A 10,456-nucleotide genomic window follows, 5' to 3' on the forward strand; every position below is an offset into this window, starting at 1 on the left:
CATTGGTGCAGTAGATTTGTCGTATTTTAGTGACTTTCATATGGCAGATCTTATCACAGTGTGATCATCACACTGTCACAGTTTTATAGTGTGTACGGTAAGAGAATAACAATATGAAAAATGTTGATTATATTGTTATGGTTCGTTAATCATACTTGCATACATTTCATTTAAGTGATATTCATTCCAGTACAATGGCATTGAAATTCCTTGCCACCATTTCAAAAGTCAGTCCTGTTGGGTGTTCGAATCGATTATGTAAGGTTAGTACCATTAGCAGTACCGCAAAATTAAGAAAAGAGTAACAATAAAATGAAAGTAAATTTTAAAAATGGTCGCTTCGATAAAATATTTTATTAAGACGTGGCTTTTTGTTTATTTAGAAAATATTAGGATCATCGAAGTCAGCAAAGTTATTAAAAGTTATAACTAATTATCATTAATTATTCTATTTTTTGTTTTACAGACTTCGAGAAGTCACAATGTTAAGCAAGTTGCCTCTTTGACGAGGTTAGCGTATAAAAAGTCTGATGCGCAGAAACCTGCCCCATTTCCTTATTGGAAAAAGAAATTTGGACTCTACCATGTTATTTTTGATCCAGTATTATATAGATACGATGGAAACACTAAACTGATTGTTGTAGATGGTCCTCCCGCTATAGGGAAGGCTAAATTCTGTGAAAAACTAGCAGATGAATTTGGTTTGCTATACATGCCAGCTCCGACTCATGATGAATTTTATATCAATCATTATGGGGTGGACCTCCGTGAATTAGATCCAAAATTACCATTCCTTTGTAAAAGCTACGATGTACCAAGATATTTAGAAAATCCTAATGACAAAAGAGTAGCACGGTTTCAAATGGTGTATCTCCACATGAGAACTGAGCAATACATAAATGCTTTGTTGCATTTGTTATCTACTGGTCAGGGTGTGGTGCTTAATCGAAGTGTTTACTCAGATTCTGTTTTTGCAGAAGTCATGAAAAATTTTGGATATATTAGTGAACATGTATATGCACATTATACAAGAATATCTACTATTGCAAAAAATTACTTTTTGAGACCGCATTTAATAATATATCTAGATGTAGCCCCAGAAATTGTCAAAGTAAGTTGCCCTGTTTGTCATTTTGCATTGTGTTAAAACAGTTTAGTTTGATATCGATGGTTCAAACTGTTATGTTACAGGAAAAAATTAAGCAAAAAGGTATTCCCTACGAAGTTAATTCAAAAGTTTTAACAACAAAATATCTCACAGATTTGGAGAATGTATACAAAGAAAAGTATTTAAAGAAGATGGCAGATCACTCTCATTTATTAATTTATGATTGGTCCAAAGAGGGTGATCTTACGTCTGTGGTCGAAGATATCGAGGAGTTAGATCTTGCTAATTACGAACAAAATAAAATGTCAGATTGGGTATTCAACGAGCCGGATGAAATTATCAAACTGAGATATCAGTATGGTCAGGATAGATATACTATATTTCGAGATATGGTTCAATTTAATGAACCTGATTTTCCCAGTGAGCTGATTTGGACACCTGAAGAAGTGATAGCAATGGATGAAGCGCTTGAGAATGTAAGTAGTCCATTTTTTAACCATTCTTTAAGCATTTAACTGGGTAATTTCCTTATACATAAGATAAGTCAAAGAAATCAGAAAAATTAAATCAGAGTTGGCAAGAATAAATGAAGGAAACAATTGTAGTACAAAGAATTGAATGTCATTCATGTGTACTGAATTTTACAGAGTACATCTGAAAAATTCCTCCCGGGATTCATTGAAAAGCTGGGCGATAAAGTTCTTTGGAAATCAGATAAGTATGAGTACCCGTCATATCGTCGAACACCTCGCGACTTTGTAAACCGTGCAAAATATATGTCGTGAAGTTTGTTACGTAAAATAAACCTAGAAAATGAACAGAGCATTCTTGTAACAAATGGAAACAATTGTTGTATACAATATTATGATACAATAAATTAATATAATTTAAGTGTGTTTCTCCGTCTTAATACTCCTTTAATCATTTATTACTCCAAATCGAATTTTTCGAACACTGTACTACCATTCTAACCTTCAGGGTTAAACCAGGTTAAACTTTGTCTCAGGGCCCTCTTTCGTTTTGGTTAAAGCTTATCAAATTTTGTAGTTTCTGACCTGGACAATCCGAAAATGCAAGTTAAAAGTATAGGAAAGTAATAGTTTAAACGATACGAGTACATAAAGATGTGTGTATTCGACGTACACACTTTTGACAGGTCTGTACGACGCCATATTGGCTGTACCACAGCCGACTCTAATTGGCTGAGCCTACCTATCCTCTGATTGGTTCACACGGATGATCGTTCAATTCGCGCCTTTATTCAAGTCTTCAATTTAAATCCAATCTCCAATTCAAATAAAATGAGTCTCCAATTTAAATAAAATGATGAATTTATGTATTAATTTACTGGATTGTTCATTGTTAAGAATATTTTATTTAATACCAATGGCGCCACTAGTACTAAAACCAGTACCTTATTATTGCATTATAATGCTGAAAATAATATCCATACTTTAAATAAAATAAAAACTACTCGTTACGATGTAAAAATCATTTGAAATAAAAAAATATTTGAAGAAAAGTTTGAATTCCCACAACTCATAAGGCTGGCCTTATGGGACTCTGCTAAAAATATTTTTATATTTTATTTAGAATAAAATTTATACTATCACAGGCTTTAAACAATTATTTGTTGCACCTTTGTTATAATATGTTACTGATTGTCTAGAGGTTATTTGTCTTTGCAATATGTAATTCTACTTGCCTTTCTTATATATCGAAGTAAATCCTAAATTCAAAGAATATTAGAGGCTTTTCAATGTGTTCTATTGTGGAGAATTGATATGTTTTGGATTAATTCATAATTTTAAGTTACTCTAGTTTTGTATAGCGACCAAAAAAGGTTTTAGTAGCAACGTAACTGTAATCTTTTTAATTTTAGCGCGTCAATACTAGCAGAAGAAATACCTCTATATTTCAAATGTAAAAAGAAGATTACATGTTCTTTCTTTTGATCAAAAAATTCAGATAATTGAAGCTCCTAGTAGAAAATCTAAAAAATATATAACAAAATGATGCATTGTACAAGAATGTTAACTCTGAAAAAGGTGTGTTTCTATCGATGATAAAAATGCTTTGATATAACCTACATCATACACAATCACACATGTCTGTTTTATATATTATATTATTATGTACTTATTAACTTGGAATTTACGAATGTAGTAACAAGACTAATTATTTTATTATATAATTTTATACAATTTAATTATGAGGGTAATTCATCTATATTATACCTTTGTAATATTTCAAAGAAAGTAATAATTCTTATAACTTTACTTAAGTTATTATGATAATATGTAACTAATCGCATTTGTTTTTCTTTATGATGGATGATATACATGATATTATTGACTATAAAAGACATTGTTGTCTTCAACAATGAAGTATATAATGGAACGTCAATGTATTATTACCAATGGCATTGCTTTTTCAATAACACCCCAATTTCATAAGTTTTGTGATGACACTCGTTCAAAAGCTTTGAGTGAAAGTATAATTAAAGTACAACGACAAGATGGACTACTCTTCAGATTGCTATCTAAAGTGGGTTTACATAAAGAAAAATATGTAAGTATAATTATGTACCAATATTGGTTTGAATTGTATAAAGATAATATCTGAAATTAATGTTTTAACATATTTTAATAATATTTTTATTTAATAAGATGAGAACAAATTTTCATTGTATTTTTTTTTAATTATATTTTAGCAATCAATGGCAGTAGGCTATTTAATTTATGAAAACTTAGTTGACGAACTTCAATACTCCAAATTTTTTAACGGTATGTTGTTATTATTAATTGTTATTTAAATTTTGTTGACATAATATAGATTAATTTAATCAAGTTTATAATTTATATTTTTAATTGAATGTTTTGTTTCATTTATTAGATTTTAATATGGCAGACACATTTTTCTCTTGGTTTCTGGTCACAGAATTACACATATGGATGTTACTAGTACGTTATATGGCTGAAGGAAAGGACGGTAAACTTGTCAGAATTTATCTGGTTGAAGCTTTGTGGAAAGATGTTGATAACAGAATCAAGGCGCTTGGTGTAAGTGATAAATAAATTACCTATTACCTCATACTTGAATGAAATTAATTAATTTTCGTAATTAGACAATACATCCAAAAATAAAGAAGAAACAATTGTCTACATTATCTGCTCAATTTAATGCTGCTGTAATTGGTTATGATGAAGGAATTTTGTCAGAAGATAGAGTATTAGCTGGTGCACTTTGGAGGAGGTTCTTTTGTTTAGAGTGCAACAATCCAGAACATATTGAGAAGCTCTTAATATATGTAAGGAAACAGGTAAATAAATTTAATTTCCTACACTTTTTGTCAATTATTATACAATAACTTAATAGTAATTGTATCCTTTTAATTTTAGACTTATTTATTGGACAAGATTCCAGCACACGAAATCCTTAGAAGTACAAAAATAAATTGGGTAGATTTATCAAACATCAGATAAAGTTTTGTATTACCATGAACAGATCTGTATATATTAATTAGATAAAATTCATGAACCAAATAAAGTAAGCTTATAAAACGAAATTTTAGATGTAATTTTCTCTCACTTTTCTGTTTTATGTATATATATATTTCTCTGATCAACAGTTTTAAATCTTATTAACATTAATATAGAGTTACTCTTTACAATTAGTTTTTATTGTGTGGAGTTATCAAGTGCATCAGAATTGTATAATTCACCTACAGGCAGATCTTTAATTTCCTGTATAACATCTAAAACTTTATTTAATATTTGTGAATGTATTGTTGAGATTTCTTGATTCGCATCGATAGTATACCATGTTTTGTCTTTCAGTTTCTCATAATTCTCAGCTACGCATTGCTGAATTTTAATATTTTCAAAACGTTCCTCTCCCCAATTACTACGCATGCACTGAGATTCTTGAGATACTTTGAGTAAAATAACCATATCTGGTCTAGGTAATCCTTTATCAGGTTCCTTGCACCAGGTTAAACTTTTACCAGTTGTAGCCGCTGTGTAAGCAGCACCTGAACTTGCATATCTACGATAATATATATGATTACAATGGCAAATTATTTGTTTGAAAAAACAAAGCACCTATCTTGATTACCTGTCAATGACAAGTGTAGTACCGTTATGCAAAGTTTTCAATATTTCTTCTTTGCATTCCCATCGATTCGCAGAGAATAATAAATGCACTGTCTCTGGGGAGAAATCTTGCTTTTTAGATAAAAACTTGCCTATTATGGCTCCAATAGAAGTTTTTCTATCTACAAGTGGATACAGTATGGAAATTAAATGTCTAGAATATCGATACTCATTAATATCAACATTTGTAACCACAAAAAAGAAATCAGGAATAAAGTGTTTACCAGGGAAAGCACGTGTTTCCACAGGAATGTTTCGTTTATTCAAAGCCTCGAATAACAGTTTCACCTGAGTAGACTTTCCTGCTCTGTCGCAACCTTCAAAAACTATCAAAGCGCCGCGTCCAGCCGACATTTTAATATTAGACGTTCAAGTAACTATATTTACGTTTAAAACCTAACGATCACAAGGTGTCACGAAACTGTCATCATGCTTCACGAATTATTTACCGGTGATTACCGGTGTAAACAAATAATACGTGTAACCACAGATTATTATTATAGAGGCGAAACCACGTCACTTTTCACGTCTCAATATGCTAAATTCGTGTACGTCATTGATATGTATACTTGTGTACAAGTATAAAAAATAATGGTTGAACTAACATTATACAATATTATTAAAAAAATTAGAGCATACAAAAGAACCACTGCTATTTATATACATAAATAGTAAGTTTTTACAAATCCTATTCTACCTATATCACATCTTTTCAGGAACCCCTTAACAATACTGCTCTGCTGTGCACATGTAGTTTGTTTACACGCGTTCTATATTTAAGTTCAACTGACAATAAGTACCTACATGTGATAATAAACAATGGTAAATAACAACGGATAAGGTGCTGAAAATATTTAATTTTATAATTTTGCAAAGGGAGAATATATTTTTGATAAAATATCTACTTGTATTCTTCCTATTTTATTTTTAAAACATATCCACTCCATTATTTTATGTAATGATCACAGATGAGTTACTATTTTATTGTACTTCACAGAAGTTTTTTTCAAAGTACCTGTGGAAGTAATAATACATTTTGAAGCACTTTTATTATAAAGCACAATGTCAGCTCAAAAATCAAAAGGATGCCTGTTTCTAGCTTCTTCCCTTTGCGATGGCTTAGAGGATAATAATATTAAGTAAGAAATTTGGGATTATATTGGGTTGTACGGAAAGTTCATGCCTATCTTTAAGAAAAATTCAAAGGCATATTTGAATTTTGATGTATATTTATTGAATTATATATGTACCATTTTGTTCCACAACCTCTCCACCTCTTAAGGAATGTACACATTCTATTTGTTTTCAGCCATTCCGATATATTCAGACCTGTATCGTCTACTAAAAATCAGCATGGACTTTCCAGACAGCCCTATAGTTTTTAATTTATGTGGTATCTGTTAAACATAAATAACTTGTTTTATGATAGGCAAGTAACAACTTTACTTTTGAATAAAGAAGCCGATCCTAATACATTGATTCCTACACATGGAGTAACTCCATTTCACTTAGTAATAGGTAACGATTCTGAAGCTTTCGCAGAGGAAGTAACTAAATTGTTTTTGCGCCATGGTGGAAACCCAAATGTCAGGTAATAATGAAACTTTACATGGTTGATAATGATTAAGATTTTCAAGTGTAAGCTATTTATCAAATATTTTAACACTTAATTTCATAGGTCAGTAGATGGGCTGACTCCAGTTCATGTAGCAGCAGCCTGGGGCAGAGTGACAGTATTAGAATTGCTTTTAGCAAATGGTGGAGATCCCCTGTGCTTAGATGACGAAGGACGTAGTCCATTTCATTATGCATTCGATGGAAAATATTACAAAGCAATCGTGGTATTGGGCAAATATTGTGAAAATATTAGAAATGAAGATAAAGCAACTAAGCAGAAAGTGACATTTGGTAAGTTTTATCAAATGAATGTACCTATTTTATGTTTAATATTTTATTTAAATTGTTTGGTTTAGATAAACTTCTAATTAACAACGGAGATGTTATAGCAGAATATGCTTTGCTACATACTTCTGATATGGCTAATGAAGATACATTAAATGAAAACGAACTTAAGAAAAATGAAGAAGAGAGATTGCCTGATAACAGATACGAATATTCTTTTAATAACGATGACAACGATTTACATAGTCGCAAGCAATCTAACACAAATCTAGCAGAGCTTCGAATTCGCGAAGAAATGGATAAAGAAAAGTGCCTACTTAATGAAATTATTAATCAACTCTCAAGTTCCTTGAAATCCAGCTCTAAAGATCAAGAGATTAGCAATGAACATGTACAATACAAACAAAATGATACAAGTCCCTTGTCTATATTAAACGCGGATAATAGTACGATTCATGATATGAAGGATAATTTTTCGTTAAAAACTAGAATGAGAAAACGGACTCTTACTCCGAGATATAAACGTAAAATTTTTGAACAAAACAACGCTAGAATTCCATTAATACCTGCATATGATCCAAATGATTCTATTATAAGCAAATCACCAAATTGTTTAATTGAAAAATCGTCAGAAAGAGAAGGGAGATATTTATCTCCAAACATAATAAACAAGGAATCAAAATTTAGAGCTGTTACACCTTGTATGACAAGAACTAAATCGTTTCAATCAGAATTTAATTACGGAAAAGAAATGGCAAGATCTACTCCAAGAAGGAAAAAACGATTTTACAGACAATATTCTTCATTAAGAAAATTTAAAAGAAATGACGAACTTGCGTCATCAGAAAACACAAGTCCTGACTCTTCTAATTCCTTATCACCAGATCAAAATCGTCCATATAAATTGAATTATAAATTTAATAATCATGTGGCAATAAAATTACACGAAAATAAATATGATGACGATGCGCCAACAAATTCACATTTGATTGAAAATAAGAATGGCATTGAAAAATATGAGGTAAAAGAAAACTTAACGAATTTATGTAATAACAATTTGGAAAATATAAAATTAGAGAATGTAGACTGTATAGAAAAAAATAAGGAAGATTCAAAGGAAGATGATATTTTGCAAAAAGAAATTATGGAAGAATTAAAAAGCAATAATAGCCTACATAGTTGTAAAGAATATTTTAGTACATGCTATTCAAGGTAATTGTATTTCATATGTTTCCTCGAATAAATTGAGTACTCGCAGAACCCTAGGGTTTTAGTGTAGGCTACACTATACTGTATTTTTTTATTTCTTCGATAGTTTCAAATCACAGTCATACACTAGTGTGCAAGAAGAGTATAAACACGAGTATCCGGACGATGGTATAAATTTCCTGGAACGTAGAATTTATACACTACCACGCTGGTAAAAGATTCAGGCCAATTACGTAATTTCATTTTAATGTTGATTGTAATTAGTGATAAGTATTATTATTTTGATTTATTTGCAGCAAACCTGTAGACGATTGCGATACAGCCGACAAACTGTGTAAGACAAAAGATATTTAATTGTAATATGTAGATTTCAAAATGACATTTTACCAATTTTCTCAGGGCCACAATCGCTAAATGTAACTACGGATGTATCCATAGAAAACGAAGTAATACGAAAACAATTAATTGATCTAGGTGATAATCCTGGACCAATAACCAACACAACGAAGCAGTTATATTTAAAGCGACTTACATATTTAAAAAGCAGGACGTGTAATCAATTATCATCTAAACCTATTCATTCTAGGTCTCCTTCGAAAGTGAGTTACAGTAAATGTGATTTGAATCCTTTTCTCATATATGGAGACTGGGTGAATTACTTAGAAAAATACAGAATTACTGAAAAGAACGTTTTTAAAGAATTTTTTGTAGTAAATCCTTCTAGAAAATGGAGAGAAGGAATTAGTAAGACTTGTTTTAATTATCTACTCTTAGATCCACGTATAACTAAAGATTTACCCTCGCGTGCAAAAAGTATGACAAATTCCGCAGTCTGGTCTACATTCCTGTCTTCTATTTTTTATGTGGGTAAGGGTACACGGAATAGACCATATTTTCACCTTAAAGATGCATTCGATGCATGGGTTTCAAATCGAAGGTCTGAAAATACAAAAATTCAAAGTATTTTGAACATTTGGAATGCAGGATATGGAGTAATTTGCTTGCATATTTATCAAAATACCATTCCAGTAGAAGCTTATACACGCGAAGCTGCGATGATTGATGCTCTTGGAGTAAACAAATTAACTAATTGCAAACATGGTGATTATTATGGAATAGCAGCAACATGGAACATAATAGAAAAATGTAATTTTGGGAGATACTTGTTATATCGAGCAATGCACATTTATCTACATGAAGGAGAGAGACAAATATTTCCTGATAATATGTAAAATTTAAACTATATTGTAGTCAGTGACCAGAACTTATTATATGCATTAATATGTTTATTGCTCGTGCATATAAGCATAAGTACTATTTGTATATATAAAATGACTATGATCTCTTCATATTTGTATTACAGCAATAATTGTTCTATTTTTATCTTTGTGATGTAGTTATACTTAATAGTTTTAGGATAGCTTTTAGATTAATCAATACTATTGTAATCTCCACATGTAAATCGGTGAACAACGAATATATTAATAATTGACCAATAAATAAGTGCAATATAAAAATACATAAATAAATGACAGAGCAACAATTTGTTCAAAAACTATTCAATGTGTTTTTAATTTGAAAATTATTTTATTAAACTACGTTATTTAGGTATACACATCATGTTTACAGATATGGTCTTTCTGCATCTGTATGTCTTCTTCTCTTGTCTCTGCATCTAGGATACCATCTATGTTTTGTAGTATATGTCATTTTTGCGAGTTGTTCAATGATCTCATCCTTCTTCTTATGGATAAAAACTTCTGCAATTTCTTTTTCACCAATACATAAAACAGAGTTTGACATTTGTTGTTTTTCTGGTAATGGTAATGAATATTCATAAGGAAAATCTTGTTGCGGATGCCAACAGACAATCATCTCTTTATTTATTGGCACAACAATTTCAGGAGGCAATTTATTGGTACTTAAACAACGTTTGTTGGATATATTCAGAATACGTGCAACTCGCAACATAGTATTCATCTATTCAAGAATTAGACAATCGATTAATTTAGTTTTATATTACAGATATTTACAAGTAAAAATACAATTAAAAGATTAAATCACTTAACCCTTTCACAGCTAC

The 10,456-nt window shown here is 30.6% G+C and overlaps 5 protein-coding genes across 10 annotated transcripts in view; 3 read left to right on the forward strand and 2 right to left on the reverse strand.

Moving 5' to 3' along the window:
• LOC128893030 (NADH dehydrogenase [ubiquinone] 1 alpha subcomplex subunit 10, mitochondrial) overlaps nucleotides 1-1,999 on the forward strand; it is a 47,277-nt gene extending 45,278 nt beyond the window's left edge. Inside the window, exons 1-5 of one of the 2 annotated variants that reach the window (XM_054153753.1) lie at nucleotides 9-97; nucleotides 191-263; nucleotides 467-1,111; nucleotides 1,192-1,584; nucleotides 1,756-1,999. In XM_054153753.1, the coding sequence (XP_054009728.1) occupies nucleotides 195-263; nucleotides 467-1,111; nucleotides 1,192-1,584; nucleotides 1,756-1,893 (1,245 nt within the window). In that variant the 5' untranslated portion in view covers nucleotides 9-97; nucleotides 191-194 and the 3' untranslated portion in view covers nucleotides 1,894-1,999. Of the gene's footprint in view, nucleotides 1-8; nucleotides 98-190; nucleotides 264-466; nucleotides 1,112-1,191; nucleotides 1,585-1,755 lie in introns of those variants that run through there. The other variant, XM_054153754.1, reaches the window with a different exon arrangement.
• Nucleotides 2,000-2,979: 980 nt separating this feature from the next.
• LOC128892891 (ubiquinol-cytochrome-c reductase complex assembly factor 1) lies at nucleotides 2,980-4,649 on the forward strand. 2 transcript variants are annotated; one of them, XM_054153527.1, is made up of 6 exons: nucleotides 2,980-3,156; nucleotides 3,473-3,679; nucleotides 3,822-3,894; nucleotides 4,004-4,170; nucleotides 4,236-4,430; nucleotides 4,510-4,649. In XM_054153527.1, exons 1-6 carry the CDS (start codon nucleotides 3,121-3,123, stop codon nucleotides 4,591-4,593), a joined length of 762 nt encoding a protein of 253 aa, XP_054009502.1. In that variant the 5' UTR covers nucleotides 2,980-3,120; the 3' UTR covers nucleotides 4,594-4,649. The 2 variants fall into 2 exon arrangements, with proteins under 2 accessions (XP_054009502.1, XP_054009503.1); XM_054153528.1 differs by lacking the exon at nucleotides 2,980-3,156 and adding an exon at nucleotides 3,184-3,325.
• On the reverse strand, nucleotides 4,633-5,757 carry LOC128892893 (thymidylate kinase). The gene is made up of 3 exons (XM_054153531.1): nucleotides 5,487-5,757; nucleotides 5,225-5,384; nucleotides 4,633-5,155 (listed from the first exon to the last, which is right to left on the reverse strand). The coding sequence occupies exons 1-3, from the start codon at nucleotides 5,614-5,616 to the stop codon at nucleotides 4,789-4,791; spliced, it is 657 nt and encodes a 218-aa protein (XP_054009506.1). The 5' UTR covers nucleotides 5,617-5,757; the 3' UTR covers nucleotides 4,633-4,788.
• A 44-nt stretch (nucleotides 5,758-5,801) lies between these two features.
• Nucleotides 5,802-9,929, forward strand: LOC128892878 (uncharacterized). Of its 4 annotated transcripts, none has more exons than XM_054153501.1 (8): nucleotides 5,802-5,933; nucleotides 6,260-6,401; nucleotides 6,692-6,853; nucleotides 6,941-7,170; nucleotides 7,236-8,376; nucleotides 8,480-8,584; nucleotides 8,670-8,707; nucleotides 8,773-9,929. In XM_054153501.1, exons 2-8 carry the CDS (start codon nucleotides 6,325-6,327, stop codon nucleotides 9,603-9,605), a joined length of 2,586 nt encoding a protein of 861 aa, XP_054009476.1. In that variant the 5' UTR covers nucleotides 5,802-5,933; nucleotides 6,260-6,324; the 3' UTR covers nucleotides 9,606-9,929. The 4 variants fall into 4 exon arrangements, with proteins under 4 accessions (XP_054009476.1, XP_054009474.1, XP_054009473.1 ...); XM_054153499.1 differs by lacking the exon at nucleotides 5,802-5,933 and adding an exon at nucleotides 5,979-6,084; XM_054153498.1 differs by lacking the exon at nucleotides 5,802-5,933 and adding an exon at nucleotides 5,995-6,103.
• Nucleotides 9,930-9,996: 67 nt separating this feature from the next.
• Nucleotides 9,997-10,353, reverse strand: LOC128892994 (39S ribosomal protein L42, mitochondrial). Its single transcript, XM_054153693.1, has one exon. It carries the CDS (start codon nucleotides 10,351-10,353, stop codon nucleotides 9,997-9,999), a length of 357 nt encoding a protein of 118 aa, XP_054009668.1.
• Between the last annotated feature and the right edge of the window lie 103 nt (nucleotides 10,354-10,456).

Source organism: Hylaeus anthracinus, unplaced genomic scaffold (genome assembly GCF_026225885.1).
Source record: "Hylaeus anthracinus isolate JK02 unplaced genomic scaffold, UHH_iyHylAnth1.0_haploid 2, whole genome shotgun sequence".
NCBI lineage: Eukaryota > Metazoa > Arthropoda > Insecta > Hymenoptera > Colletidae > Hylaeus > Hylaeus anthracinus.

What these genes read in the sequence shown, in the direction of transcription:
- LOC128892891 (XM_054153527.1), top strand. Translation starts at nt 3,121, where the DNA reads ATGATGCATTGTACAAGAATGTTAACTCTGAAAAAG. An exon ending in GAATGTTAACTCTGAAAAAG is followed by an intron (nt 3,157 to 3,472) that starts GTGTGTTTCTAT and finishes TGACTATAAAAG; the next exon opens with ACATTGTTGTCTTCAACAAT. An exon ending in TAATATATGTAAGGAAACAG is followed by an intron (nt 4,431 to 4,509) that starts GTAAATAAATTT and finishes TTTTAATTTTAG; the next exon opens with ACTTATTTATTGGACAAGAT.
- LOC128892893 (XM_054153531.1), bottom strand. Translation starts at nt 5,616, where the DNA reads ATGTCGGCTGGACGCGGCGCTTTGATAGTTTTTGAAGGTTGCGACAGA. An exon ending in GGAAACACGTGCTTTCCCTG is followed by an intron (nt 5,385 to 5,486) that starts GTAAACACTTTA and finishes ATCCACTTGTAG; the next exon opens with ATAGAAAAACTTCTATTGGA. An exon ending in ACTACACTTGTCATTGACAG is followed by an intron (nt 5,156 to 5,224) that starts GTAATCAAGATA and finishes ATATTATCGTAG; the next exon opens with ATATGCAAGTTCAGGTGCTG.
- LOC128892878 (XM_054153497.1), top strand. Translation starts at nt 6,231, where the DNA reads ATGAGTTACTATTTTATTGTACTTCACAGAAGTTTTTTTCAAAGTACC. An exon ending in ATTTATACACTACCACGCTG is followed by an intron (nt 8,585 to 8,669) that starts GTAAAAGATTCA and finishes ATTTATTTGCAG; the next exon opens with CAAACCTGTAGACGATTGCG. An exon ending in CGATACAGCCGACAAACTGT is followed by an intron (nt 8,708 to 8,772) that starts GTAAGACAAAAG and finishes CAATTTTCTCAG; the next exon opens with GGCCACAATCGCTAAATGTA.
- LOC128892994 (XM_054153693.1), bottom strand. Translation starts at nt 10,353, where the DNA reads ATGAATACTATGTTGCGAGTTGCACGTATTCTGAATATATCCAACAAA.